Source organism: Macrotis lagotis, chromosome 2 (genome assembly GCF_037893015.1).
Source record: "Macrotis lagotis isolate mMagLag1 chromosome 2, bilby.v1.9.chrom.fasta, whole genome shotgun sequence".
In the NCBI taxonomy this organism is placed as follows: domain Eukaryota; kingdom Metazoa; phylum Chordata; class Mammalia; order Peramelemorphia; family Peramelidae; genus Macrotis; species Macrotis lagotis.
The window spans coordinates 29,123,393-29,151,246 of NC_133659.1; the positions used below are offsets into that span (position 1 = coordinate 29,123,393).

Consider the following 27,854-nt stretch of genomic DNA (forward strand, 5'->3'; position numbering starts at 1 on the left):
AGGCTGCCCAGGAAGTGGGCAGGCTCAAACAGGGGGCCCCCCTCTTGCAGCCCCTGGGAATGGAGGAGTCAAGGGAGTGCCCAGAGATCCACAGCTAGAAGTTATCCAAGTGAAGCTCATTCTCAGGTCTTTCAGCTCTGAGATCTTGCTTTGCCACTATGCCTACTGACCTCAGCAGCCTCCCCTCCTTAATGTTTGTGCAGAACTGGGGCCCTTGCCTGCCTTACCAGATGGTCAGGTCACCAAGAGGAGATGTGGCCAAAGAAGGGGCAATAACCCCTACAGCCAATCAGGTAGTGAGCCCCCCCTGGCTAGACCAGACCCCAGACGGTGGCCCCCCAGTCCATCGCTGGGCCAGCCTGGGCTTTATCCCCGCCAGGCACCCAACTCTAATCCACCTTCCACCTAGTGGCAGATGTGATGATGCCTCCCAGAAAGAAGCACTGACACATGAGACAGCCTTGAAAGCCACAGGCTGGACTTAGAGACTTTAAAAGAAAAGCAAGGGTCAGCTGGGTGGCACAGTGGATAGAGCACTGGCCCCAGAAGTCAGGAGGACCTGAGTTCAAATCCAGCCTCAGACACACTTAATAATTACCTAGCTGTGAGACCTTGTGCAAGTCACTTACCATTGCCTTAAATAAATTTTTAAAAAAGCAAGTCATCAATCTTCCATAGAGACCTGAACCATCTCCGTCTGCTCTGGTGTGTCTTTAGAAATACCTGCTCTATTGGGTTTGGTTTCAGATCAGAATACGTGGAATTTTTTTTGATAGAACAAAATACAGATCTGCTCACAAAGCTTCTGCATTCCCTCTAAGTGCCAGGATTCGTTTTCACCCGTCCTTGGTCCTGGCCCTCCCATCCCCCACACCCAGGCTCCAGTAGTGGCTGTCCCCAGGGCTTGGGGACCTCTCAGCACCCCTCCTCCCATCGGCCTTCTCCCTTTCCCAGCACGCCTCCCCAGCTGCCCAGACGTCCACTCCCTCAGTCTGGGTTTCCTAAGTCTTGTCAGCTCACCCATTGGGACAGGAGCTCCTTGAGGGCAGGGCCCTCTGGTGGACCTTTGTACTCCCAGAACTTCAGCAATAGTTAGAGACTGATTCCCTGTGCATGTGTTTTCTCCTTAGACTAGAATGTAAGCAGAAACTGCTGCCATTTTGTCTTTTGTCTCAGTATTCTCAATGGGCCTGGCCTTCCACAGGTGTGAAAATCCTTATGGACTGGTTAACTGGCCAGCATAGGTTTTGGGATTCTCCTACATACAACACAACAGATAACATATACTTCAGTATAACCCCCTAGGCCCCATAAAATATATATACAACATAACCCCCACACACACAACACAACACATACACAACCCAACTCAACACACACAACCCCCACACACACACTGTGAGGAGGCACGCCCCAGAGAACCAGGGTCCATAGGGGCAGGTGGCAGACAAGCTTATTTAAGACTTATGTCAAGGCAAACTTCTCCACCATCAACACAGCCTGCAAGGCCCTGCCTGGAGGTGGTTGTGGGGAGGCGTTCCCCCTCCTCAGAGGTCCCTGGGCCCCCTTGTAAGGCATGTTCTGGAGAGGGACTCGTTCCGATTCAGGTCAGATGAGATGCTACTAAGGTCCCCTCCAGCTCTGACATTCTGGATCCTGTAAAACGACTTCTTATTGAGATGCAGGAGGCCCCCTCTGCTTTACAGCTCTTAATAAAAATGGAAAATGCTGGTATGTTGGAGCTTTAATCATCATGGGAGTGTGAGCTGCTGGGGGACATTTGCAGGGTGGAAAGGGGATAGATAGCATCCTCCTAAATTAGATCACCGTGCTTTTGGGGCAGTTTATGAGTGGTCCTGGGTTATAAATCGAAGCTGCTGAGGGGCTCAGGGAAGCTCCAGTCCCCCTCCCCTCCTGGCATCTGCAGCAGGACTGTGGAGAGGGAAGCCAGATGAGTCAGGCTTCAGGCACCTTCCAGGCCAGGCTAGATCCCTGTCTGTGCTCAGGGACCAGGGCACCCTGGGGGAGGCTGGGAAGGGGCCAACTCTGGGACTGTAGGCAAGTCCCTCTCCTCCCTGGGCCACAAGGAGAGACTCATGGAGGGAAAGGAGAGGCCGGAGAACTCGAGAGCTTTTCAAAAGAAAGCTGAGTCTTGTCTCCACTTCTGCCATAGATTTCCTCTGTGACTTTGGACCAGTCCCACATCAGTCCGTGTTTGCCTTCTTGGGCAACTTGGGGCAGTGGTCAGGAGGACCTGAGTTCAAATGTAGACTCAAACACACTATCTGTGTGACGCTGGCCAGCCATCTCACTACTCTTTGCCTCAGTTTCCTCAACTGTAAAATGAAGATGTGGGACCATGTGAACTCTGAGACCCCTTCCAGCTGCAAGTTTGGGGTCACATCCCTGGCCAGGGCAGTGATGGCGGATTATTAGGGCCACCACATGTATCACATTCAGGCTCACAAAGTGCTTTACCAGTGTGATCTGCCTTGATTCTCAGAGCAGCCCTGAGAGATGCTCTTACCATCCTCATTTTACAGAAAAAGAAACTGAGGCAAGCAATAGTGAAGTGACTTGCCCAGGATCACACAGCTAGTATGTGTCTGAGGTCAGGTTTGAACCCAGATCTTTCCAATTCGTTCTACCACCCCTCCACCTACCCCATACTGCTCTTTATTATCTTCTGCCCTGCTCAGGTCCTAACTAGAGTATTCTGTTCTATTTGGGGATTCCCACTTTCGGAAGGTCAGTGACAAGGTAGAGGACTTATCCATGGAAGGGCGATTGGAGTGCTTGTTAGCAGGACTTGTTGTTCTGATTGGCGCTGGTATTGTTTTCCATAATCAATCTCATATCAAAGTGGCAGTACCTTCAAAATTGTCAGAACCCTTTATACTTGCAAGTATGCTATCCCCATACGGTCGTCCCATAAGAATTATTAGACCTAATTTACAAATGAGGAAATTGAGGCATGGAAGTTAGGGACAGAGCTGATAAGGGATGTTAGAGTCAGAATTAGGGATAGAGTCAGAGCCACAATTGGAATCCAGGCTTGTTCATTCAGCTTGATTTCCCCATCAACCCAACTCCCTAGCTCCCCAATTGCTTAAGGACCCTGAAGCATAAGGACCCTGAAGACCTGGGATTGAGTCCTGCCTCTGACACACAGTTACTGTGTGACCCTGGGTCAGTCATTGGCCTTCTTGGTGCTCTCATCTAGACCACTCTCAAAGATGTTGGGAAGTAGAGGTCCTGGATCCGGAGGGATTTTCCTCACCTGGGAGTTGGCAACATCTAAGATCTTTCCTCATTCCCTATTTTCCTGAATGTGGGAATTAGTTGAATGAAAGCTCACTGGGGACTGACTGTCCAGATATGAACAATGGACAACCATCCAAGCAAAAAAAAGCTCATGGAGCTGAATAAGTGAGTGAGAGAATCGATCCTTTCTGTTCAATAAATGCTTATGGCTGGGGGCATCTAGGTGGCATAGTGGATAAAAGCACCAGCCCTGGAGTCAGGAGTACCTGGGTTCAAATCCAGTCTCAGACACTTAACAATTACCTAGCTGTGTGGCCTTGGACAAGTCACTTAACCCTGTTTGCCTTGCAAAAACCTAAAAAAAAAAGAAAAGAAAAGAAAAGAAAAGAAATGCTTATTGCTTCCTCCATTAAAATGTAAGCTTCTTGGGGGCAGCTAGGTAGCACAGTGGATAGAGCACCCACCCTGGAGTCAAGAGGACCTGAGTTCAGATCTGGCCTCAGACATTTAAATAATTGCCTGGCTGTGTGACCTTGGGCAATCACTTAACTCCATTGCCTTAAATAAATAAAAATTTTTAAAAAATATAAGCTTCTTGAGGGCAGGTCTTTTTTCACTTACGGTGCCCACCTAATCAGTCCATTTGGGTTCTTAGAAACATTGATGGACTAGAGCAGCTTGGACCTGTTGAGAGCAGTAAGGGCCAATTACTAAATTTTGCTTGGGAGCATTTCAACTTCAGAAAATGGCAGCAATAACAAATCAGGGCTTGATTTATTATTTTGTTGACTGCCTAGCCTTTTGAAAGTGTGTGAATAATGCAGATTAAACTGGAAAGTATGTTGTGAGTAGTTTTGTTTTGTATTTCAGTGAGCTGGTTGTTAAACATTTGTCCCTACTCACAAGACCACTGTCTCCCAGGTGGCTTGCTCCTTTGTTGGCTGGCTCGGATTGTTGGAAAGCCTTTCCTCCCCATTAGCTGGTCTGCCTCCTCCCCAGAAGCCGTTTTGGGTCAGTTGGAATCCAAAGGCTGATGGGCAGAAAGTCCCTTCTTCCCCCAAGACAAGGAGGTATATGAGCAAAGAAAAGAGGTTGGGGGTGGGGGTGGGGGGGCAATGGGATTAAAGACTAAAGAATCTCAGCAACAGCAGCCCTTCAAAGTTGAGCCAGATCTCAAGGACAAGCATTTCTACACTAGGGGCCAGAGGACATCTCTTAGGGGCTATGAGATATAAAATGTCAGAACTGGAAGGGGTCTTTAGAGAGCATTTGCAGAAGGGAAACTGAGGCAGGCTGTACAAACAAGATCACTCAGCTAGACAGTGGCAGAGTCCTGAGACCTGACCTTCCCTCCCAGCTCTTACAGTCTCTGCTCTAAATCTGGACATTTTCCTTCTCTGAACCAAATCTCCATCATCTGTAAAGTGGGCATGATGGCCTTCACAGAAGGAACTCTAGAAGCATGGCTGTTATTATCTCTCGCGGGTGTCCTCATTCCAGGCTGCCCTGGCTGCCTGGTTCCATTGGCAAGCATTGTGGATGAGAGGTACAGATCCAGGGAGGACTGGATGCTCGGGACCAAACTGAGTGTAGCCAAAGGGCTCTTCTGCTTCCTGGGGAAAGAACATCTGGAGAACAGATTAGGTTTCCTGTTGAAGGGTACAAATGTTTTGGCAAGTGTAGACAGAACTGTTGTCTCCTTCATAGTTTCCTTAATCAGGAAAACCATGGAGCTATTGTGTCCAAGACCCCCAATGAGTTAGGGATGGTGCTGCTGGGGAAGAGAATGCTGATGATGAGACGGAGTTTGTCCTGGGGCCAGAGGGCTATGTTTGGAGTGAGGGAAGACTCAGCTCCAATCTTGCCTTTTTTGGACTTGCTAGCCAATGATTGCACCTTGCTATCATGTCAAACTTAACAAAGCCTTAGACATCTGTAGTATTGTGTTCAGACCTGAGTATCCTAGTTGAAAAGAGGCAGAGTGGTATGATGGCCTAGAAGCCAGGAAGACCTGGGTTTGAATCCTGGTTATTCTTCATCTGTCAAATGGAGGGGTTGGCCTCAGTGACCTCAAAGTCTCTTCCGACTCTCAAGCTGTCTTCTTAGCATCCTGAGATTCTGAGAGCATCCCCTATCTAGAGGTTGGGGAAGGGCCTGGAGGTCATGGCATGTGAGGACCCAGCAGATTGAAAGACAATATTTGGGGTTGGGGTCATCATGAAAGCTGTACCCAAAGGTACTGTCTTAGCACTAAAAAGATACCACCTTAGTCTGTGAGCTGGCTCCTTTGAGGTCTTGAGCAGAGGCCCCACACCTGCCCTGCGGCACAGACCAGCCAGAAATGCATGTCTTGGATTCAGGAATCTGTCCTGTCCTCTCCTCTTCATCCTGAAGATCTTCTTGGGAACAAGAGGAGAAACTGAGCCTAGAAAGAGTTCCTGAGACTTCCTGCTGGGCAGTAGCAGGGCCAAGGAGCCCATTCAGGTCTTCTGATGCATACCTGATGTTCTTTCACAAAGCCTTCTGCAGATCCACCTGCTCTCCTCTAGGTATTTGAGCAAATTGAGTTAGGCGGTTCAGCCCCATGTGAAAAAGAAGGCAGGACTCAGAAGGCACCCTCCCAACCCCACCCCTTCCTTTTGCTGTGTGACCATTCACCCTCTCTATCATTCAGTCACTCTGGACTCCCTTTGCCCTATCTGTATAAATGGGAGGATAACCTGGATGAACTCTGAGGTCACTTCTGGCAGTAGACCAAGGGGATGCTTCCTTTCTTCTCCCTCACTCTCTGCCTCTTTTTCTTTTCTTTTCTTGTCTCTTTTGGTTCCAATTCAAAGCAGCAGCACTTGGCATTAGTGGGTTTGATTGGCACCCCTGAGGAGATTCCTGGTGGGATTCTCACCCATCACCCTCATCCTCCTCTGGCCCTTTGACTTCTAGCTGGGACATGGCTTGATGGAAGGCCACCGATTGTCAGAGATGAGATAATGGAACTTAGAGCTCATTTGGTGGAAGACAAAGCCTGGGTTGAAATTCTGGCTCCCTCTGTGATCTGGCTCCCTCTGGCTTGCTCTGTGATCCTAGGCAAATCATTTATTTTCTTTGGACTAGGTCTAGAGGGAAGACTGAAAATAAGTGGAGTCAAGAAATTATGGGTTTCCATCTCAGCTCCTCAACTGACTTCCCTTCTCTGGCACTCAGTTTCTTAACCTGTATGATGAGTAAAATTAATACTTGTCCTTCCTGCCTCTCAGGAGTTTGGTAGAGAAAGATCTTAGAGCCTTGTGGGAAGGAGAACTCAGAATATTGTCTAAAGAGGGTTGGATCTGGGGATAGAAGCTGACTTTCAATTGGATGGATGCATAGATGTATAGATGTGTAGATGAATGGGTGAATAGAGAAAAGGGACTGAATGGGTGAATGGGCAGATGGATGACTGGATGTAAATGGGAGGATGGATAGATAGATGGATGGATGAAGAAGAGAGGATGAATAGATTGACTGATGTGGGTGGATATGGATAGATAGATGAAAATGGATGGGTGGATAATAATACTGTTTGTCCTTCATTTTCAAAGAAGACCATGACATCAAGGAGATGATGCCATGACAAGCATATGATTTGGATTTGAGTGAGGGACACTGTGCTAAGTCACCAGCCTCATTTTCTCCTCCAGAGCCATCTGGGTCTAGTGACCAGATATGGATCAGGATGACTGGAGATGGCCCTGGGTGTGAGGCAGTCAGGGTTAAGTGACTTACCCAAGGTCTCACAGCTACTAAGTAGCAAGAGTCTGAGGTCAGATTTGAACTCCTTTTCTCCTGACTCCAGGGCCAATGCTCTATCCCCTGTGCTGCCTAGCTGCCCAGATTGGTGTTTTGGTACATTGGGTAAATGGGAAGATGTGGATAAATGGATATAAATGGGTAGTTGGGTGAATGGAAAGATGGGTGGATGGTATTTAAGATACACTAAAGATATACCCCCAAGCAAGCTAGAGAGGAGCTTCTCTACAGTATGTATAGGGGAGGGATGGCCAAGGATGTGGTTTTGACTGGGAAGTCACAGAGATGCTATTTTGAGTCATAACCAGTTGATGGCTGTGTCCTGGAAGGGTCATAGTGATTTAATTGAACTTGGAGTAGGGGACTGGGAGGGCACATCTGTGGCACAATCTCCAGGAAAAGGTATGGGCCCAATATGGGAATACTCTTCTTTTAGGGCTCAGAGATGGAGAAGGGGTGGACATCCAGGGAAATGGTGGCTATGTTGATCCTAGGACACACTTTCCTCATCCACCAAATGAAGGGTTGACTTAAGCTCCCTTAGAGCCCAAAACCCATGTTCCTATCTATCTAGTCTAACCCCTGTAGCAGGAGAAACTGAGGCATGCTGTTCAACCAGGGTAGCAGAAAATGGAAAGAATGGAAAGAAACCTGAGTGTAGGTCCTTTGGAAAGTCCCTTTCCTTGGGCCTTGGTTTCTCCACCTCCACAATGAAGGAGTTCTGGTTTGTCCTAACTTCAAATTCTGCAGGATCTTGGATACTCGGGGAGTTCCATGGCTGGGAGGGCAGGTGCAGACCTCTCCAGGCTGGGGACTTGGCCTCCAGAGTGCCCACCCTCTATGGGCTCAACAGGCCAAATCTCCAAAGCCATTAGCCAGTCGCGGAAATCAAGGTGAATCCCCTCATAAATGTCAGAGCGGCCTTGTAGGCTGCACGCACGCTGAGCCTGGCCGGCTGTGCCCCCGCCCTCCCCGGCCCAGGCCGCCGCTGCCAGGGTTCTAACAATGCTTCTTGTGCTTTGTCTTTTCCAGCAACAACGGCAACTTGACCTCTTGACCATCACCAGCCCCGGTGAGTCAGCAAGCGCGGCCCTTGGTGTTCTGGTTGCCCAGCATGGTGATGGCCTGTCCTGCTGGGATACCTGGCAGGGACGCTCCTCTCCCCTGCCCAGGGGGTCTTTCTCTAGCGCCCGCTAGGGCTGCCGTCTGTCATGGGGCAGGGGGCCCAAATGTATTTCCAAGTCTGTTCCCTGTTGTCTCATCCTGGGCTGCTCTTGCCAGCTTTGAGGGAAGAGGTGGTACAGCTGCACTGAGTCTTTGGGATTTTCCTTCTTGGAATTCACACTATAGTTTTGAGCCTTTGCTGACTTCTTTAGGGGGCAGCATCTGGGGCAGAGCCCGGAGGGATCCTTGAGGACTTATGGTCTAGGGTTCTGAGTAGGTGAGAGCTGGCCAGCACAAGCAAGGCCAGGAGGGGAAAGGAGCCTCACTGGGGGACTGGAGGACTGAGTGGGCAGGCCTTCTCTTTGTCCAGGGAGGCTGCTAGGGGGCCAGGGGGCCAGGGAGCAGGGACTAGCTTTTCTCCCTGCTGTATGGAGAGGATTTCCACTGCCCCTAGCTGATGGAGGCCCCTGAGAATCACCACAGCCGGTGTTTGGGGTTTGGGTGCCCCCACAGTCACAGCATCGGGGAGGGAACTGGCTCCCTGTCTTTGCTAGTAATTAAAGGCTGTGAACAGATCAGCGAGGACAAAGGAGTGGGAGAGTGTTGGGGCTGAGGTTTGGTAAAGAGCCAGGGGGTGGGGTGGGCACAGGAACTGAAACTAGCCCTTACCTCCTGAGGGAGCTGGTGGAGGGGAATGGGGGGCCTCAAGGCCAAGCCTGGTCTGGGGAGACAGGACTTCCAGGGAAGAAGGTATATGGGATGTGATGAGACCAAGGCTGGAAGAGTGTGAGGCTCTTAGAACCAGGCCCAGGTCTTGTTATTGTAGGGCCAAGTGTGTATTGTTGGCAGACTTTTGTTTAGAGCGACCGGAGGCTTAGGGTGAGATTCTTGGCCTGGGTTGTCCCCAGCTTAGAACCAACATCTGATGGAATGGCCCAGGAGCTCTTGGGAAGCCAAGGACACAGTGCCCCCAAAGAAGAGCTGGTTTGGGACCCAGAGGTTTGCAGTGAATCTTGGAAGAGAAAGATCCCAAGGGTTAATGGTCATGACTTGTAAGGCATAAGGGGAAACTGGGCTCCAAAGACATGGGGGCCACACAGTGGTGAGGAGAGACAGGCAGAGGGTGAGAAGAACTCCTACTGGCAGAGAGACTCCCCTATGGGGAGAAGGGAGGGACAGCAGAGGTGGGGAGCTGCATGGGGACCACAGACCGCAGGGAAGAAAGAAGGTGGTCGGCCCTCCCTAGAGGGGCTCTGCTCTTAGGCACCCTGAGGTAGGGGCATGCCCCCAGGTCAGTGAGCAGGGTATAGGCTGTGCTGGTGGTGACCAGTGGTGGGAGGCTCAAGCCTTGAGTCTGGTTGGCTTTCCTTGCCGGCCTACGGCCCTCACCAATGGCCTGTGAGGAAACTGGTGAATCAGGCCCCTCGGGGAGAGGATCTGAGGCAATGCCAATCATGTGGGCCGTGCCACAATCCATGCTGCAGCTTCCCATGGCGTGACCGGAACAAATTGTGGGGAGACAGAGACATGCGGGGGAAGGCGTCCGGAGTCCCGGCTCTGGAGCTGCTTAGCTGTGGAAGCCTCACTCTCCCCATCTGTAAAGTTGGGGTTCAGTGCTGTTCAACAAGCATTTAGTGCCTATCTGCTGTGTGCAGGCTTGTTGGTCTGTGACCGATGTTTGCTGCTTCAGTCGGTCGTGTCCCACTCTTTGTGACCCCACTACGGTTTTCTTGGCAATGAGATGGAGGGGCTTTGCCATTTCCTTCTTCAGCTCATTTGACAGCTGAGGAAACCAAGGCAAACAGGATGAAGTGAGTGGCCCAGGGTCACCCAGCTAGTAAGGGTCTGAGGTCGGATTTGAATTCAGGATGCTTAGTGTTCCCCTTTCCGTGGCTGGAGGTCTATTCACTGAGCTGTCTAACTGCCTCCCCAGGAGTCAGAAACCACGTGTCCTCAAAGGTGCGGCTCTACAGAGGGAGACAACGGGAAAGCAGGAATGTGTCCAAAGGTGTTGTGGCTTGGGGGATCTGGGGACGTCTTTGTAGAAATTCCCTTCACTCACAGAAATCTGTAGCTTAGTCTTAGAGGCCTGGTGCCCTGCCAGGCTCATCCCTAATGCACTGGTGGCAGGATCTGAAGGCGGGTCCCCTCTCCAGGACTCAGAATGGACAAAGGGAGTCACTGGGCTTCATGGGGGTGAGCTCCTACCATCGGGGCATGGGCATCCCCAGGAGGGAGCCCCCATCCTCTGCAGGGCCTTCAGCAAGGACATTGTCAAGTGCTTGAGGCACTCCTAGTGTACACAGAAATGAAAAGAGAGCGCCTGCCCTCGAGGACAACCACAGTCTAATAGGGTACAGACAAGCCTCAAGGAGGAGAACGTGAGAGAATCCACAGGAGTAGACAAGAGCCTCGGGGGGAACCCAGTCCTGAGGAGGACGGAATCCTCAGGGTGGGGGTCTGAGGCCAGGAGACCAGCCAGCTGGTGTTGTCACTCTTAGCGTCATGTCCTTTCCTTGGAGATCTGAGTCTTTCCCCATATGACTCAGGGCCCCTTCAAGTATCTCAGCCTCTAAGGGCTGGGGAGCTCTTCTTCAGGGGGGCTGGGGATGATGAAAAAGTCCTGCGGCCTGGAGCTAAGGTTGCCTGTAGCCTGGACATTAGATAGTCCTGAGCTCAAAGCTGGGGGACCTTTCTGATTTTATGACTGTTCTCACATAAGTCCAAACCCCTGGTCAGCCCCCCAAGGTTAGGAAGGGATTGCTTTGCCCACTAGTCTGAGGAACATGTGTCAGGGTTTGTGTTCTCACTCACTTATGAGGATAGAAGCTGAAATAACCAAGGAAACAAAAGTTCGAGCTTGCAAGTATATCAATTTATTAAGCAACGCATGCCAAACACCCAACAAATCAGGAACAGGCCTCCTCAACTTGACACTGGATCTTGAATACAGGAGGAGACAGGTTTTTATGTATTAAAAGAAAACAATGAACAGTTTATAAGCCAAGATTCAAGAATAGAAATGTTATTTTTAATTGGAGGAAAGATTAGGGACTTTCCAAGTTGGGAGGGGAAGAAAAAACAGGTGCATTTCCCTGAAATAAGAAAAAATTGGTGTCCAAATCACTTCCAATTCATTCAAAGGAACAAGGAAAACAGAGACTTGTTGACTGAGCCCAGGGCCTGTTTTCATATAAGGCACATGGATTTCTTGAGATGTCTCATTGTGAGAAAAGTCCTTGCACCCGTCTTTGGATCTGACCAGGTTTCTGATCCGCATACCTGTGGTCCTTAGTTAAGGGTCTTTGAGGAGTGGGTAGAGGTGGTCCTGCTTCCCAGTCTCACTCTTCTAGCTTCAAACAATGTAATAAGGTTTTCTCTCAGTTCTCATAACTGAGTTAGAGTTCAGGTCTTGAGCTCATCCTGCCCCAGGTGGCATCTCACTTTCTCTGCCCTGGTCAGATTGCTGGGTCCGGGGACAGACACACAGGCCAAGGGAGGTGTTTCAGGGCCTAGTCCTGTGTTGGGATGGCCAGAGGGGACTCCTAGTAGTGGCTCTGGATAAGCAGGTGTGGTCACCCTCCTTCTCCTCGACTCTTCTGCAGGTAATTGAGCTGGGCAAGGTCGCTCCATGATCTGCCTCTTAGGGGGCACTTGAGAAGCCGTTTAATCCCATCCTTCATTTTGCCCATGGGGACCCTGAGCCCTAGAGAGGTGCAGGCACCAGCCTGACCCAGCCTGGTCCATCAGGGCTGTCCGCATGTGAAATTAGAGTGTCAAGGTCCAGTCTCATTCCTGATGAGCTGCGTCTGACCTGGGCAGCTCCTTGCCGTTCTCTCTTCTCAGTTTCTTCCTCAATTGATGGAGACTTGGGCTCCATCAATCCACAAACATTATGAAGCTTCTGTTAGACCCTGGCCCAGGGCTGGGCCATCAGAAGCCAAAGGAAGCCTTCCCTGTGGTCCAGTGGCTGCTCATCCCCTTTCAATCAAGGTCTGCACCCCTGAGTAGGAGTGTCTCTGCTAATTGTTCACAGCTCACCCTGACTCAGAATTAGGCAGGCCCATGTCCAGTGAGGCTGGCATCTTGACCCGCCCACCCAGGGTCTCCTGGGCCCTCGCCTAGTGTCCTGGCCAGGGTGACCTGGGATCATCTGGAGAGGCGTGCCTTAATACGGTCTATTGGAGAATGGTGTAAGGACCAGCCGGGCAGGGCTCTGCAATGGCAAGGATGAGGACCGGCTGGGTTAGGGTCCCTGGAGGCCAAGGTGGGCCTGGGGGAGGGGGAGTTAAATGGGCAGGATTGTGGCCTCCTTCTAGGCCATCTAATGTCACCCTCTCATTTGACAGAAATATAAACTAAGGTGACACAGAAAGAAGGGGGCTGGGCCAGATCTTGAGCCAAGACCAGCCAGTCATCTATCACCAAGCCAACGAGTCCAGGGAAAAGAATGGGAGCGTGGGAGTCTTAGGCCCTGGGTTCGGATCTCCCATCTTCCCATTCTTTCATGTCTGTTTCTGTCTCATCTCTGCGGGGGGGGGGATCTTGAGGGACTGCTCCCCACAGGGGATCCTGGTGGCCTCCTCTGAGCTTTCACCCTGATGATCCCCAGAGTTGAGGTGACCCAGAAGGGGGCCCTGGCAAAGTCATCTCCAGCTACCAAGGGAGCTTCTCCAGCCCCCCTGCAAAGACTGATTATCATTCTGGGTCAGGGCCACGTGGCTGGCCCTGGGCTCATCCCTTTAATTGGATCCCAGCATCTGCGGGTCTGGCCGGCTCCATTGAAAGCTGACATTTCTAACTAACTGACCTTTTCAGGACGGCTGATCCTCCCCTAATGATTCTCCGCCAGCGGCATTGTTTAGGCACAATGCCGCCAGCCTGGCAGCGGCCAGCCACGACGGCTGGCCTGGAGAACTATTCAGAATTCCCCATCTCCAGTTAGCAAAATGAGAAAATTGGGTCCCAACATTCATCAGCGGGCCATTGTGCAGGTATCGATTTAAATGCCCTTTCATTGCGGCAGGAGGGAAAAGACACTGTATTATCGAGCTCGAAATTAACTTTTGTTCTGTTATTTTTTCCCTGGTAACTATAAAAAGGTCAAATACATTCATAAGGCTGAGATAGATTGGCTGGATAGAAGGAAGGAGATAGCGATCAACCTTCAAATAACCTTTAAAGAGACACAGCTCTCCCTACATAGTAATTGATGTACTCATTAAGCCCCGGGAGCTGGCGAGGCCTCGCCACAATGCGCCACGGTCCAGGCCGGAGGACAGAAGGATGCCATTGTGGGTGGGGGCTCCTAATGGAGCCTGGGCCTATCAAGGGTGAGGCAAGTAGGGTCACAGGGGCCCCGTTACTTGCAGGTGCCAGCCTCTGAGTGGGCAGAGCCCTGGGTGGCGGCTGGCCATGTTGGGGATCTCACCACCTATAGAGGCAGTCCACTGTCTCCTTCCCTGCAGCTTCCCTCCCTGCTCCTGGCTTTGTCCTCAGGGGCCTCATATCTCTTGAACACAACGGACCCTAACATAGTTAGGGTACCAGTCTTAAACGAGCACTGGCTTTGGAGTGGAGGGTCCTTCACTGGGCTCCCAGCAGGGTGGCCCCTCCTCTCTCTTTCTCTCCTCTTCTGTCGGGGTGCATCTTGGTTTCCCTGCCAGTGGCAAAGCCTCAGAGCCTCTCTGTCCCTAAAGCTTCGCTCCTCTGTCTGGGTCAGCCTGAGGAAGTGGTCAGAGTGGGGGCCTTGGTGGGAGGATTCCCACCTTGAGGAAGGGGTTCAGCCTGGGTCCCATTGAAGGTCTCTACATAGCTGTCATTCCACCATAGATTAATTGGAACTAAGATTCACAGAGCCCATTAGAGTTTGCAAAGTGTTTTGCATTCAATATTTAATTTTTTCCTCCCTTTATCCTTTATTATATATGTGACCTTGGGCAATTTTCTTTATCTCTTGGGCTCACAGTTTCTTCCTGCTTAAAAATAAGGAGATGGAATGAGATGATCTTTAAGGCATCAACATGACTCTTAGAGACTGGCTCAACTGTTGTCATTATCCTCATTTTACGGATGAGGAAACCCGGATTCAGGTTAAGTGATTTGCCCAGGAGCCAGTCACACAACTATGATGTCCCTGAGGCTAGATTCAAACTTGGGTCTTTCTTTCAGTGCCCTGATGTGGCTGCTTGTCGATGGATTCATCATTGGTGAATTCGAGTCACCTAGCTTAGATAGACCATATCCTCAGGTACTGAAGGGACTGGCAGGTGTAATCGCTGAAGCACTGTCCCTTAAAGGTCATGGAGAACAGCAGACGTGCCGCAGTACTGAGGAAGGTTAAATGTTGACTTCATTTTCAAAAAAAGAACAAAGGAAGGGACTAGATTCAGCCAACCATAGACCAGTGAACTTAACATCAATTCCTGGGAAATTTTAGAATTGTCAAAGAGATGGTTAGTGAATAGCTAGAAAAAGGAAAAATAGTTATGGCTTCATAAGAAAAAATATGGCTTCAACTAAATCAACATGTCATCTTTTAATAAAATAAATAAAATTGTATAATAATAATAATGTAAACCCATGATAATTCCAATAGATGCCTTTGACAAAATATAGCATTCATATATTAAAGATGCCAAGAAACATAACCAAAAATGAACTTTCTCTAACTATGACCCAATGCTTGTAAGGACTAACCTTATCTGTATTTGAGAAAAATGAGCTTTTCTAATAAAAACAGAGGTGAAGCAATGATTTTTCCTCTTCCTACCCTCTTCTTTGCCAGTTATAGAAATACTAGATACAGCTAACAATATGAAAGCAAAACTAGCAGAAAGGACACAAAATTATTTTCTATTTGCCTATGGCAGTGTGGTATACCTAGAAAACCTCAGTGAATTAGCAGAGAAACTAATTTAGATGATTAATAGCATCAGTGATGCAGTTGGTTACAGAATAAATCTGTAGAAGTTTTCAGTTTTGCTAAATAGTAGTAGCAAAAATCAGGGAAAAAAAGATTATAAATGGAATTCTGCTCAAAAGAACTACAAAAATGCATAACCTATCTGGGAGTTAATTTACCAATACACACAATTTAGATAAACACATAAGCCATTCTTTTTAGAAATGAAAGGTAAACTAAGTAGAAAGATGTTCATTATTTATGGTTGGGGAATTCCATTATAATATAAAATAATACTATCTGAATTAATTTAAAGATTTAGTACTGTACAAATCAAAATTCAATAGGTATTTGTTTTATAGAGCTAGACAAAACAATAACTGAATTGTTTTTGAAGGACTAAAAGGTCTAGAATCTCAAAGAAAATGAGGAAAAAATTGGAGGGGATGACACATCGTATTACATGCTATCAAAACGACTTGCTCTTGGTTAAAAATCAGAAAAGTAGAACAGAACAGAACAGAGCAGCAAGAAATAGAAGTAATGGAAAGACTTCCTTTTTTATCAAAAACTGCAAAAAAAAAAGAAAAAGAAAAGCCCCCAGCACTTAGTTTTGATTTAGACCAATATTTTATATCATATACAAAATTAAGATCAAAATAGTTTTTTTTTTCTTTTTTAACCAAATGGAATTTCATTTCTATAGGAAACTCCCAGTGAGAAAACTCCCTCTCCCAATGCAGATGCTCTGTGACTAATCATCTTTCAGAACGCCCCTGAGAGGTCAGGTGCCTTTCTTAGGGTCCCCTGATTTGTCTGACAGAGACAAGGCTTGATCTCAGACTTTCCTGACTCAGAGACTAGCTCATTATCCACTCTGGTATGCTACCTCTCATGAAAGGTCATAACATTTAAAAATTAGAGGAGACAACTTCCTTAAATATAACTAGGAAGATAATGCTTAATAAAACAAAGTTGGAAGTTATTTCAGTTGTGTAAAATTAAAAAGCTTTCAAACAAATAAAATCAATGAAGACAATTTAAAAAAAAAAAGGTAAAATGTAAAGTGGAAAAAAAATCACATTTTTCACTGTTGAGGAACTCATTCCATTAATAAGAACAGCACTTGCTCCACAACCTATAATCTTGGAGATATTTGTGGCAAATTCAAGAAGTTAAGTGACTTATGTCAAATATCATTGATAAGAATATGATTGATATCTGAGATCCATAGGTAATTAACACAAACATATGGCAATATAGGTTATTTACTCCCAGTAGAGAAAGTGGTCAAAGGATATTAGCGATTTCCAGAAGAAGAATTGCAATTTAGAAAAACATGGCAAGACCTGTGTGAAATAATGAAGGGTGAAATGCACAGAACCAAGAGAACATTGGATATAATAGTAATATCATTGGAAAAATAACTGTGGATGAGTAATCTATTCTAATGATTAGAGCTATTCAAACCAACTACAAAGAGCCAATGAAGGAAGATGCTTTCCGTCTCCAGGGAAAGAACTCATAAATAGAAGTATGTATAGTACAGTTGTGTGTGTGTGTGTGTGTGTGTGTGTGTGTGTGTGGTGGGGAGGGGGGAAGGAGACAGCTTGGACCTTAAAATGTAACCCCTAAAATTAATTTTTAAAAAAGAAAACTGATTAATGACTCTATAAAAATAGGTTCCAAATCACTAATAGTAAGAGCAATACATATTAAAAACAACTTGAGATTTCACATCATCCTCTAAAATTAGTGAAAAAATCACCCCAAATTGGATCTACCTCAAGTAGAAAGAGCTGAGGTAAGATAGACGTCCCAGGTAAGCCGTAAATGGGTGCAGCTATTCTGGGCATCCCTTTGGAATTCTCGAAGAAGACATACACATGCTTTGGCCCAATTCCCTCACTATTGGACATACTGTCCAAGGCAGTCAAAGACAGAACGGAGTCCCAGTGTATGCCACAATCATCTATAGCAGCATTCTTTGGGATAGAAAAGAACTGGAAACAAATTAGGTCCCCCATTAATGGAGGAATGTCTTAAAGGACTAAATTAAATGAATGTAATGAAATTTTGTTGTGCAGTTTAAAAAAAGACAAAAAGAGGAACCCATCGAATCTTGCAGATTTGTATAAATTGTTGTAGAATGAAATAATCAGAATCAAAAGAATATTATGGAAAATGACTATAGTGTAAAAAAGAGATACTCAAAGGAATTTCTGAGAATTTTTAAAAACCACAAAGATTCTTCAAAAAGAGACAACAGAATAAGTTTCCTTCCTCCCCACAGAAAGGTGGGGCACTATTGGGGCGAAATGTTGTAAATGGTGTTAAAACTGTTTTTTGCATCAGATGTTTTTGATTGTTTTTCTGTTATAGGTAGGTTTCACTGGTGGGAGGAGAAAGGAAGAGAAGGTCTGTACCCCCAGAAATGACAGAGATGTAAAAGCAAAAGGCCTCAATAAAATGCATTTTTTTAAAATAATCAGTCACGTTTGACTGACCTCATTTCTGGTTTTGATTAGAAATATAGTTTCTAGATTTTACTAAAATGTTTGCCATTCTTGTGTGTAGACTAGATCGTAGTACAATTAAATAAATCTTTATTCATCCATGCATATCCTGGTTCTACTTGGCACCAGAAGGCAAAAGCAGGGAGGAAGTCACAGAGAAGCAGGTTGAGGCGGGGTTCAATGGAAAGCTTGCTCCCCTCAGAAGCACCCTGGTCCAGGCCCTGGTCTGGAAGATTCCAGAAGCCAGTGTCTCCCCAGACAAGCCTCCCCACAGTTGCCAAGCTGCCTTTCCTATAACAGGAAATCTGTCTGACAGAGTGGAAACTTTTTTTGTTTTATTTGTTTTACAAGGAAATGGGGTTAAGTGATTTGCCCAAGGTTACACAGCTAGGCAAATTATTAAGTGTCTGAGGTCAGATTTGAATTCAGATCTTCTGATTCCAGGGACTGTGCTCTACCTACTGTGTCATCTAGCTGCCCCCATTACCCACCAGAGTAGAAACATTTCAGAACTCTGCCAGTCTTCCTTGGGCCCTTCGTCCTGGGCTGATTGCATTCTCCCTCTCATCCTATCCCCTGCTCTCCAGCTAAACCAGCCAATCAATAGCCCTTGCCTATAGCCGTCCATCCCCCACCTTTGCATCTTTGCCCTGGCCATTCTCCAACTTGGAAAGCTCTTCTCTTTATCTCTACCTCTGGGAGGCCTCTCTCTCTAAAGGTAAGGTCCTTCTTGATTTCCCCCCCTTTAGTCCTCCCTCCAAGTCACCAGGCATCTCTCTCATAGATAACCCACATGGATGTATCTGAATATGTTATAATCCCTGGGTGGAAGGGATGCCCCTTGAGGGCAGGGCTGAGTACTGGTGCAAATGCCTTGCCTATTGTAGCAAATGATAAATGTATATTGATTGCATGAATGATCAAGCATCTAAGAGGGAAGTGGACCGCCTCAGGAGGTCCAAGCAAAGGCAAGGACCCCTTGGAGGGCATTTTAGAAGAGGCATTGCTTCTGCCCTGGGTTGGGCTGGAGGCCTTTGGGAGAGATTCTGTGACTGCAGAGGTGGGCCAGGAAGGGCTGCTCTGAGCCCGAGCTCCTGCTTTGCCCCAGAGACTGGCCCTTCCTCCCTTGGCTGTCTGGCCAGAGAGGGCATATCTCTCACTATCATGGCTCCGGGCCTCCCTTGTCACTCTTTCCCTGAACCAGAGCCCTCTTCTGACCCTGGCATCCTTGAACCAACCGGCCCTGACCCACCAAAGCCATCAGTCCCATGGGGAGCCAGGCCTGGGAGGATAGGCCGCTGGTGGGAGAGTCAGAGTCAAGGGTAATTCGGGTAGTTTGTGTTGTCTTTTTCATTTGGGTTTTACTTTCTGGAAATGCCAGATCAGGGACAATGGCTGGCGACTGAGCAGGGGTGAACATGGGGGAAAAGGCTTCACTCTGAAATCTGTGCCCCACTCTCTAGGTTGTTTAGGGCTCTCAGAACCCCAGAGCCAGCAGGGGCCCCCCAATCCAGAGATTCCCTGGCAAGCCTTGGCTCTCAAAGTGCTCCCTGACAAAGAGAAGCCACCACAATGTTTATAGCATCATTTTTGTGGTTCCGAAGAGTTGGAGACAAAGCAGATGCCCAACCGTTGTGGGACAGTTCAACTACTTGTGGCTCATGAATGTTCTGTGATCTTGTGCTGGAAGAAACAATGAAGAGGATGAATACAGAGATGGTGGGAAAAGGATAGAACCACTAGGGCCCAGAGTAGCAGAGCCAAGACAAGGGCTGTACAGCAGCAATGGCAATGCAGGAGCCGTCCTGGACCATCAAGGAGGACTGCTGTCTAATTACAAAGAAGATACTGAGAGCAAGCCTCTGTCCCCTCCTGGGGAAGATGGCAAGCCCCCAAGGGTGGGATCCTTCATATAGTATCAGACTGTTTAAATATATTGGTAGTTTCTCTTATAACCCTGGTTTGGGTTATAAGGACCCATTGCTTGGGACTTTCCTCAGTGTCCATGATTGTGTGAGGGACAGTTGGGTTAGCAAGAGCAGGAAAAGATAGAGGCCTGCCTGGCTTTCAGTTTTGAGACACAAGATGGGGGGGTGCCTAAAGGGGGAGAGAGACCCTGGGAAGAAGCCAATATGAGAGGAGCTGGCAGCGTCCTTCGTGGCCCTCTCCCCAACCAGCTATGCCAGAGTCTTGTTCCCCTTGGGTGACATTGGAGACTACCAGTGATGAGGCACTTCTAGCTGTATTGTCTGGCGTATGTTCTCATATACATACTTTCTTTGACTTCTTTTTTTATCAACTTGGATAAATGGATTTTTTTGCTATTTGCTGTGTATTCATTGTGAAACTGGCATCTGGAGGGAAAGAAGCCAAGCCTTTCTTTCTTTTTTTTTTTTTGTGAAAACTTCATTTCAGGGACTACAGCCTTTTCTAAATTTTAATTTTTCCAATTACATGCAAAGGTAGTTATATCCATTTGCAAGTTTATGAGTTTCACAGTTTTCTACCCCCTCCCTTCTCTCCCCCCTCCTGATGGGGGCGAGCAATCTGGTAAAAGTTGCACACGTACAGTCGTGTTTAACATTTTTCCATATTCGTCCTGTCATGAAAGAGGAATTAGAACTAAAAGGGAAAAAATGAGTAAGAAAGAAAAAACATAAAAGAAGTTTTAACAAGTAAACAGAATGTGCTTCATTCTGCATATGGATGTTATTTTCCATAGTGGATCTCAGGATTGTCCTTGATCACTGAACTGTGGAAAGATCCTCATCCATCCTAGTGGATCGTCACAATGTTGTTAATTGGAACAATGTTTTGTTTCTTCTCACTGCACTCTTCATCAGTTCGTGCAAGTCTTTCCAGGCTTCTCGAAAGTCTGGCCACTTATGATTTATTTTTTTAATATTTTATTTGTTTTCCAATTATATAAAATAGTAGTTTCTACTTATCATTTTTTGTAAGTCTTTGAATTTTACCATTTTCCCCCACCCTCCCTTCCCTCCCCCATCCCCCCCAGAAGGCAGTCTGATAGTCTTTACATTGTTTCCGTGCTATACATTGATCAAAATTGAATGTGTTGAGAGAAAAACATATCCTTGAGGAAAAAAGTAAAATATTAGTGATAGAAAAATCATGTAGTACATAAGGACTTTTTTTAAAAAAATTGAAAGTAATAGTCTTTGGTCTTTTTTTAAATTTCACAGTTATTTCTCTGGGTACAGATGGTATTCTCCATGGCAGGTGCTCTAAAATTGTCCCTGGTTGTTGAACTGAAGGGATGAGCAAGTCCATCAGGGTTGGTCATCACCCTCATGTTTCTTTTAGGGTGTACAGTGTTGTTCTGGTTCTGCTCATCTCACTCAGCATCATTTCATGCAAATCCCTCCAGGCTTCCCTGAATTCCCATCCCTCCTGGTTTCTAATAGAACAATAGTGTTCTATGACATACATAGACCACAGTTTGCTAAGCCATTCCCCAGTTGAAGGACATTTCCTTGATTTCCAATTCTTTGCCACCACAAACAGGGCTGCTCGGAATATTTTGGAACATGTGGGACTTTTCCTGTTTGGGGGTCAAGCCTTCTTGAAGGAAGACACTGAGAGCTTAGAGTTCTCTTTTTCCATTAAGGGAGAGAGAGCTAATATTTAAGGGAGTAAATAAATGGCATTCTGGCCTGGCATCATCTCTCTAAGAAGAATAGTGTGGCTAGCCCTGCTCCCAACCTCTGCCTTCTGTTCCTGGCAGGAATCAAAGACTCCCTGGGAAAAAGAAAGAGGGAAAAAATACTAGAGTTGTCTGTTTTTGCCTCCTTGAGGGCCATATCAAGACAGTCATCCTATGCTTTAAAAAAGACTTTTTAAAAGGGAGGGCCTCTTGAGAGGAGTCAAAGGGAAGAGATATATCTGGAAATGTAGTTGACATTGAAATAATCAGTAAAATTTATTTTAAAAAATAACATGGAATGTCAGAATTGGGGGGAGACCCTAGAACAGGGGGTGTCATCACTAGGAGGGGGTCTGAGAACAGGGGAGCTGGGAAGGGCTGAACTCACGCTGTTCCACCCTTCACTTTTACTAGTGTGGAAGCCGAATCTCAACCAGGGGAGCCAGTTTATCAATGAGATTTCCTCCGGGAGCCTGGAAGCCTTTGGTGGACAGATACCCCATCATTTCTAGCTCTGCATTCCTAGAACTTTGCCCAGAGCTAGCCTACATGTTAGGTTCCTGTTAGACTAGCTGCTCAGGAAGTGTTGGGTTCCTGCCGGCTAGCTTATCCTTACCCAGGTGAATGTTGAAGGGGCGGGAGACAAGGGAGACAACGATGACGAGTTCTCCTTTAAAGTTCTCCTAGTTCTCCACGGTCTCCATTTATTAAACCACATGCAAGTGCTTAAATATCCTCCCCAGTCCCTGGTCCACTCTCATTCCCATGGCACTCTACAGTCAACCAGTAAATAACGCTCTTGTGCTAGAAGACACCAGGTGATAAAAAGTTTACAGTACTACTTACAACAGTCCCTTACACCCACATAGATACTTCCTAAAGTTGTTGAATTGAGTAGGGGCAACTTCTTTTGCACGTCTGTGTTTCCCTGTACAATGGGAAGCATCCTGGCTTTGGTTCTAGGTGTCTTGGGCTCAAGGGCCATTACTGCCACTCTCTGCCTGTGCCATTGGATGGGGCCTTTTCATCTTTGGGGGCATTCATTTCCTGCCCCATGAAATGGGGGGGGTGGCTGCATCCCAAAGTGAGCCTCCACTCCCAGCATTGGCTCTTTCAAGTGGCAGATTTATGGACTGTGGGTTGGGGGAAAATGGGGCATCAGGGTGGGGGCTCGGTGCCGGGATGTAGAAGAAAGATGAAGATGCCATTGTCTGGATTTTATGGTTCCCAGATGCCTCCTCTAATTGTGCAGCTAACCCCGAGTTTATTAAGTTATTTTCCCGAGTCAAGCTCATTTGTATACATCTCAGGACGTTAGCAGAATGTAAAAGTGAGGCCTCTGGATTAGAATTCCAGAATGATAAACAAACTCATTTAGAATGCTGTCTTCATAGGCCATCTCAGCAGCCCCTCCATACACACGCCACCTGCTTATTGGTCATGATCGAACAGTATGGAAGAAATTAATTGCCAGTGATTTTATTTTTTCATATTTAAAAGGATGGGGGCAGGGGGACAAAGGATGGCAGCAGCTCATAAACTAGAGGATGACTGAGAGGGGCCCCTGAGGGAGAGTGAGGGCAGGCTGTAAATCTGGGCTATTCATGATGACATGGTGGGCATCCCCCAGCTTCCAGAAGCCCCTCTCCCAGCTTCCCAGGGCAGAGAGGGTCAGAGTCACGCTTGACTCAAATGATCAAATGATTCTCTCTCTTAGAAGAACCACCTACTTCCTGACCCCTAGGCAAGTAGCTTAGAGGTAACTCAGGAGAGAAAAAGACCCCTCTGATCCCCAACACATCCACCAGTTTACAGATAAGGAAGTCGAAGCCCAGAGAGAAGGGACATGTCCAAGGTCACCTGGGGTGGAGCACCTCCCTCCTCTGACTAGCAGCAGACCCTTACCAGGTGAACCTACCAGTGACTCAGGGATGACCAAGAAATGACACAGTGGAGAGTCCCCCATTTCTCATTTAGGGAAACTGAGGCCCAGAGCTTTATTAAAAGTACTTTGCTGAAAATCTCACAGACAGCAGGTAGTAGAACTCAATTTGGGACCCACCTTGTCACCATGTGGTCCTATCATGCCTCTCCATGACAGACCCTCCCTCTCCCAAGAACCAGAGTGAGGACAGTCAGGTTCTCCCTACTTGCTGGTCTAGTCCGCGTTAGGAGGGAGGACGGTGCTGACTCCATTGGCCTCTGGCCTGGTGAGCCCGCAGCGGGAGGCCGGAGCTCAGGTCTGGCTGCCAGTTCAGAAAGGACTGTCCAGTTGTACATGCCCAGGCTTCGGGGAGAAATGACCACTGTGCCTCCTAAGCCTCAAATGATGGAACCGGGGTGGGGGTGGGGTTGAGCTCAGAGAATAAACACTGGGGAGCATAGGCGACATGACAGGGCAGTCAGGTATTTGGAGGGCTGCAGGGAGAGGGATTGCACAGCTCCCAGAGTAATGTGGGGAAATTGCAAATAGAGGCTTCAATCAGGAATCTTTCCTGATGGTGAGCATTGACACAGCTCAGGAGCTAGACCCCGTGGTGCCCGGTTCCTTGTCCTGGCTCCCTGGCTGTACCCTCCTGTCCAGCCTTCCTCAGAGATGGCCCAGCTGCAGCATTACTGCCATTTTTCCAGCCATTTGGGAAACAATGTCCTTTTTCCATGTAATTCTTAACAGTAAAGAGCCTATGGTATCAAGCCCATTTCATTTAATTTCCACCATCTCTTTTTTGAGCCCAAGGCAAGGCAGGGAGCCGCCTTCTTCCCTCTTCCCCCCATCCTTCCAGGCCATTGCTGAGGCTCTTTGTATCAGGGGATGGGGCCAAAGAGCAGGGGGCTCTGGAAATCTTGGAGACCCAAGAGGTTGTCTCATTCCAGCCCCACTTCACCCATTTTATAGATGAGAGAAGAAAGGTTAAGAGATTGGAAAGACCTAAGCTGGGCTTGAGGCTCTCAGGGCAGCTTTCCTCCATGCTTTGGGGGGCAGGTGAGCTGCAGGGGTGCCAGTGGCCAAGGGCCCCCCCCAATAAAGGCAAGCTCCTCCAGAGCATGAACCCTCATCTTCACCCCACCATTTGCCCACTTTCTGGTTCCCCTCATTCCCTTCACTTCTACCATCTCCTTTCTTCCTTTTAATCACCCAAGCTTGCAACCTCCATGTCTCATACCCCAGAGCTTCTTATTGGCCCCCTTCTCTCCTTGGCAATCCCTCAACTTTGTTAGAATTGCCAGGGTGGGGGGCTGCCTGCCCCAGACCCTCCCCCTCCAGTCCAGCCTCCACTTTGCTGAGAGATCTCCTGACCTCATCCCTGCCATCCTCCTTGATGAAGCCTCAGTGGCTCCCTATATCCTCCAGGCCCTCTACCGTCCACAGCTTTCCAGGCTTCTTATCCTTTCCCCTCCCACTCCCAACCTTCTCCCATGTTAGACCATCTTCTTTGTGTAAGGAGGTTTTTAATCATTGCTTATTGATTAATCTCCTTTCTTCCTTCCCCATCTCCTTGGGGCCTTTATCAAACCCGGGAATGGAAATGAATGGACACAAGGTTCAAGTTACCAGTTCCATTCGAGGTGAAGATGAAGAAGCTGGTGAAGTTCATAAGATTAATTTCTTTGAACCCTCCTTCTGTCCCTTATGAAACCTTGGCTGTATCTATATATTTTGTATAAATTAAAGAGAATATGGAGAAGTGGGCCCCGGTAGAAGTCAAGAGAAGACAAACTCTGGGTGACCCCAGAGAGCTGAGAAGGAATCAATGGGTGGGAGCTGCAGGGAGGTAGCTTTAAACTCCAGAACCTTTCATAACAATTAGTACTCTGCCACAATTAATTGGACTTCTTTGGTGAGTATTGAGTTCTCCATCATGATAAGTATTCAAGCAACAGAGAAACAACTGCTTGTCAAGGTGTTGTTAAAAGGGTATTTATTTGTCTTACATAAGTAACCTTACATGGGTACCCTTGAAAGTTCCTTCCTCTCCCTTTTGGAGCCTCAGTTTCCTGGTCTGTAAAACTGCTCTGAACCAGTTATGGGAAAGTGCTTTGGTACCCTCAAGGGGTTAAAGAATCCCCCCAAGAGGGATTCTGGTTAGGGGTGGTTCTCTGTGATTGATGAGCCTCCCCCTTGGTGAGAGGCTGAATGAGCCTGTCTGTCCCCAAGACTGTAGGGGGTGGGGGGGAGTATCCCAAAGAATACCAAGGTCAAGCAGTCTCTCAGGTCTTGTCTGTGAAGATGCCCCTCCTCTTGAAGTCATAGACACATAGTATGTCAGAGTAGAACCTCCAGGGACATAGCATCCAGGTCATCTTCCACTTGAGCTGAGGAACACCAAGCCAAGAGGTATGCGTGTAGCCCCTGCCTCTGTGGTGACCGGATACTTGACTGGACACGACCTCTGACCCTCCCCCTTCCCTCTCTGGCCTCTGATTCTACAATGACTCTTTGGAGAAGAGTGAAAATCTTAGTGTCAGCCGCCCCTGGCTCTGCCATGCAAGATGACCCTGAGCAAATAAGGGAGAGAAGCCTCAGCTGTCTATAAATGAGACTGGACCGGTGCCACCCTCCCAAGGCTTCTGGGAGGCTCCAGAGAGATAATAAAAACAAAGCACCTTCCAAACCTTGAGTACCTTAGGAATAAGCTAGATCACCATTAACCCTGCCTCAGTTTACTTCTTTGTTCAGTAAAGACGATAATATTTATACAAGAGCCCTCAAAAGTCATTAACAACCAAATTTTTTTAAAGGCTTCAGTTCACTAATGATGAGAGAAATTCAAATGAAAACAACTGAGTTTTCACCACACATTCAGAAAACTTGCAAAAGATGTGAAAAGATAGAATTAGCCTTGTTGGAGAAGCAGTGGGGGGACAGACAGTCCCCCCCAACACCCAAGTCCAACCTGCCCCACAGTTGTCAGGGCATCTACCCAGGAGACTGGATTGATCGACAAAATTGCATAATTCCTGTGCTGGCCCACCACCCCGCCTCTCCCTTTGGCCTGCCCTCGGCCCTCTGACACAATGGAACTTGAGGGGCCCCAGCCCTTCCCATCTTCTCTGGAGATGCCCTTTCCTGCATAAGCCATCTTCCCCAGTTGGAGGAATGATGCTTTAGATGCCAGGTGGAGGAATTTGTGTTGGATCCTCAAGGCAGTGGGGAGCCATGGACAATTCTTGAATAAGAGAGTGGGGTGGTTCTGTGTCCTGTGTCCCTCCTACCTTGGGCATCATGTGTTCTGGGGCTCCCTGGGACTCCCCTTGGAGATCATCTCCCTCTGGATCTTCAGAGAAAGCAACGTGATGCTGATCAACAAGATTCAGGTGGACTCGGTCTCAGACACTTAATAATGACCTAGCTGTGTGGCCTTGGGCAAGTCACTTAACCCCATTCCCTTGCAAAAACTTAAAAAAAAAGATTCAGGAGGACTATTTGAGTGTCCACTGGACAGAGTCCAGTCATGGAGAGAGGCAGCTGGGTGGCTGGTGGATAGAGCATCAGCCTGGGGTCAGAAAGTGCCAAGTTCAAATCCAACCTTAAGCACTTCCTAACTGTGTTACCCAGGCAGGTGACTTAACCTCTCTTGCCCTCAGTTTCACCAACTATAAAGTGGGCATGATAAAAAGCACCTATCCCCAGAGTTTTGGTAAGGATCAAATGATATAATATTTATAAAATACTCAGCAAACCTTGGTGCTGAGGGTGAGCATAAGAGTCAGACGGACAGACAGGCAGACGGAGACACGGCGGCCTCCAGCCCAGGCCACCCAGCTATCCCCCCACCCTAACATGATTCTCAAGGTCCCAATTTCTGAAAAATGTTGTTTTTTATAATGAAGCTGGTGAAATGTGGAAATCAACAATCCTGCGCATTTTCCCAGCAGAGCGAGGAATTAATTAGGAGCAATTTGCTGTCAGAAACAATTTCCGTAATTTTCAGTTTTAAAAAGCTGAAAATCGTTGAGTTGATTTTATTTTTCCATCCTAAAGTGATTTAACTCCTGGGAAGATAAATTACCCCTAAGCCCCAGGGTTCCTGCCCCCTCGGGAGGATGTTCAATGCTCTTTCTCATGGGGGTTTCTAGTGGGCAGGGCCAGGGAGTTGCTAAGGGGCAGTTGCTAAGGAGCTGACCTGACTGGAGGCCTGAGGTGAGGGAGGTCAGTTTGGGGGAGGGCCAAGGACCTTACATCCGATAACCCTTGGTGACCAGCAGGAAATTCTAATGCTTCCCTATTAGGGAGGGTGGTCCGGAGGCCACGGTCCAGAACCCAGTAACTGATTATCTGGAATTGGGGCAAATGAAGAGGAGAGGAATCTTGGATAGGGCTAATAACTATTGGTACCTCCCACTAGAACCTGAGGGTTCTAGAGGTTCTAGAGGGACAGGGCTGGTTGGAGGTGTCCTGTGCCCAAGGCGTTGATGGGACATTGACCAGGTTGGCCAGGTGGGGCCCTACTTGATGAGACCAAGGGACAGGTCGCCTGGGGTCCGATGGAGCATGCCGAGGTTCCTGCCACTAGCCCCTTGTGGAGATGGTTCAGGAACCCAGCTGGGCCTGCAG

General features: G+C 47.7%; 1 protein-coding gene across 1 annotated transcript in view; it reads left to right on the forward strand.

Annotated features, from left to right (window-relative positions):
- BEND5 (BEN domain containing 5) overlaps positions 1–27,854 on the forward strand; it is a 674,083-nt gene that overhangs the window by 584,198 nt on the left and 62,031 nt on the right. The window contains exon 6 of the mRNA XM_074221484.1: positions 8,083–8,122. Coding sequence (XP_074077585.1) covers positions 8,083–8,122 — 40 coding nt within the window. The remainder of the gene's footprint in view (positions 1–8,082; positions 8,123–27,854) is intronic.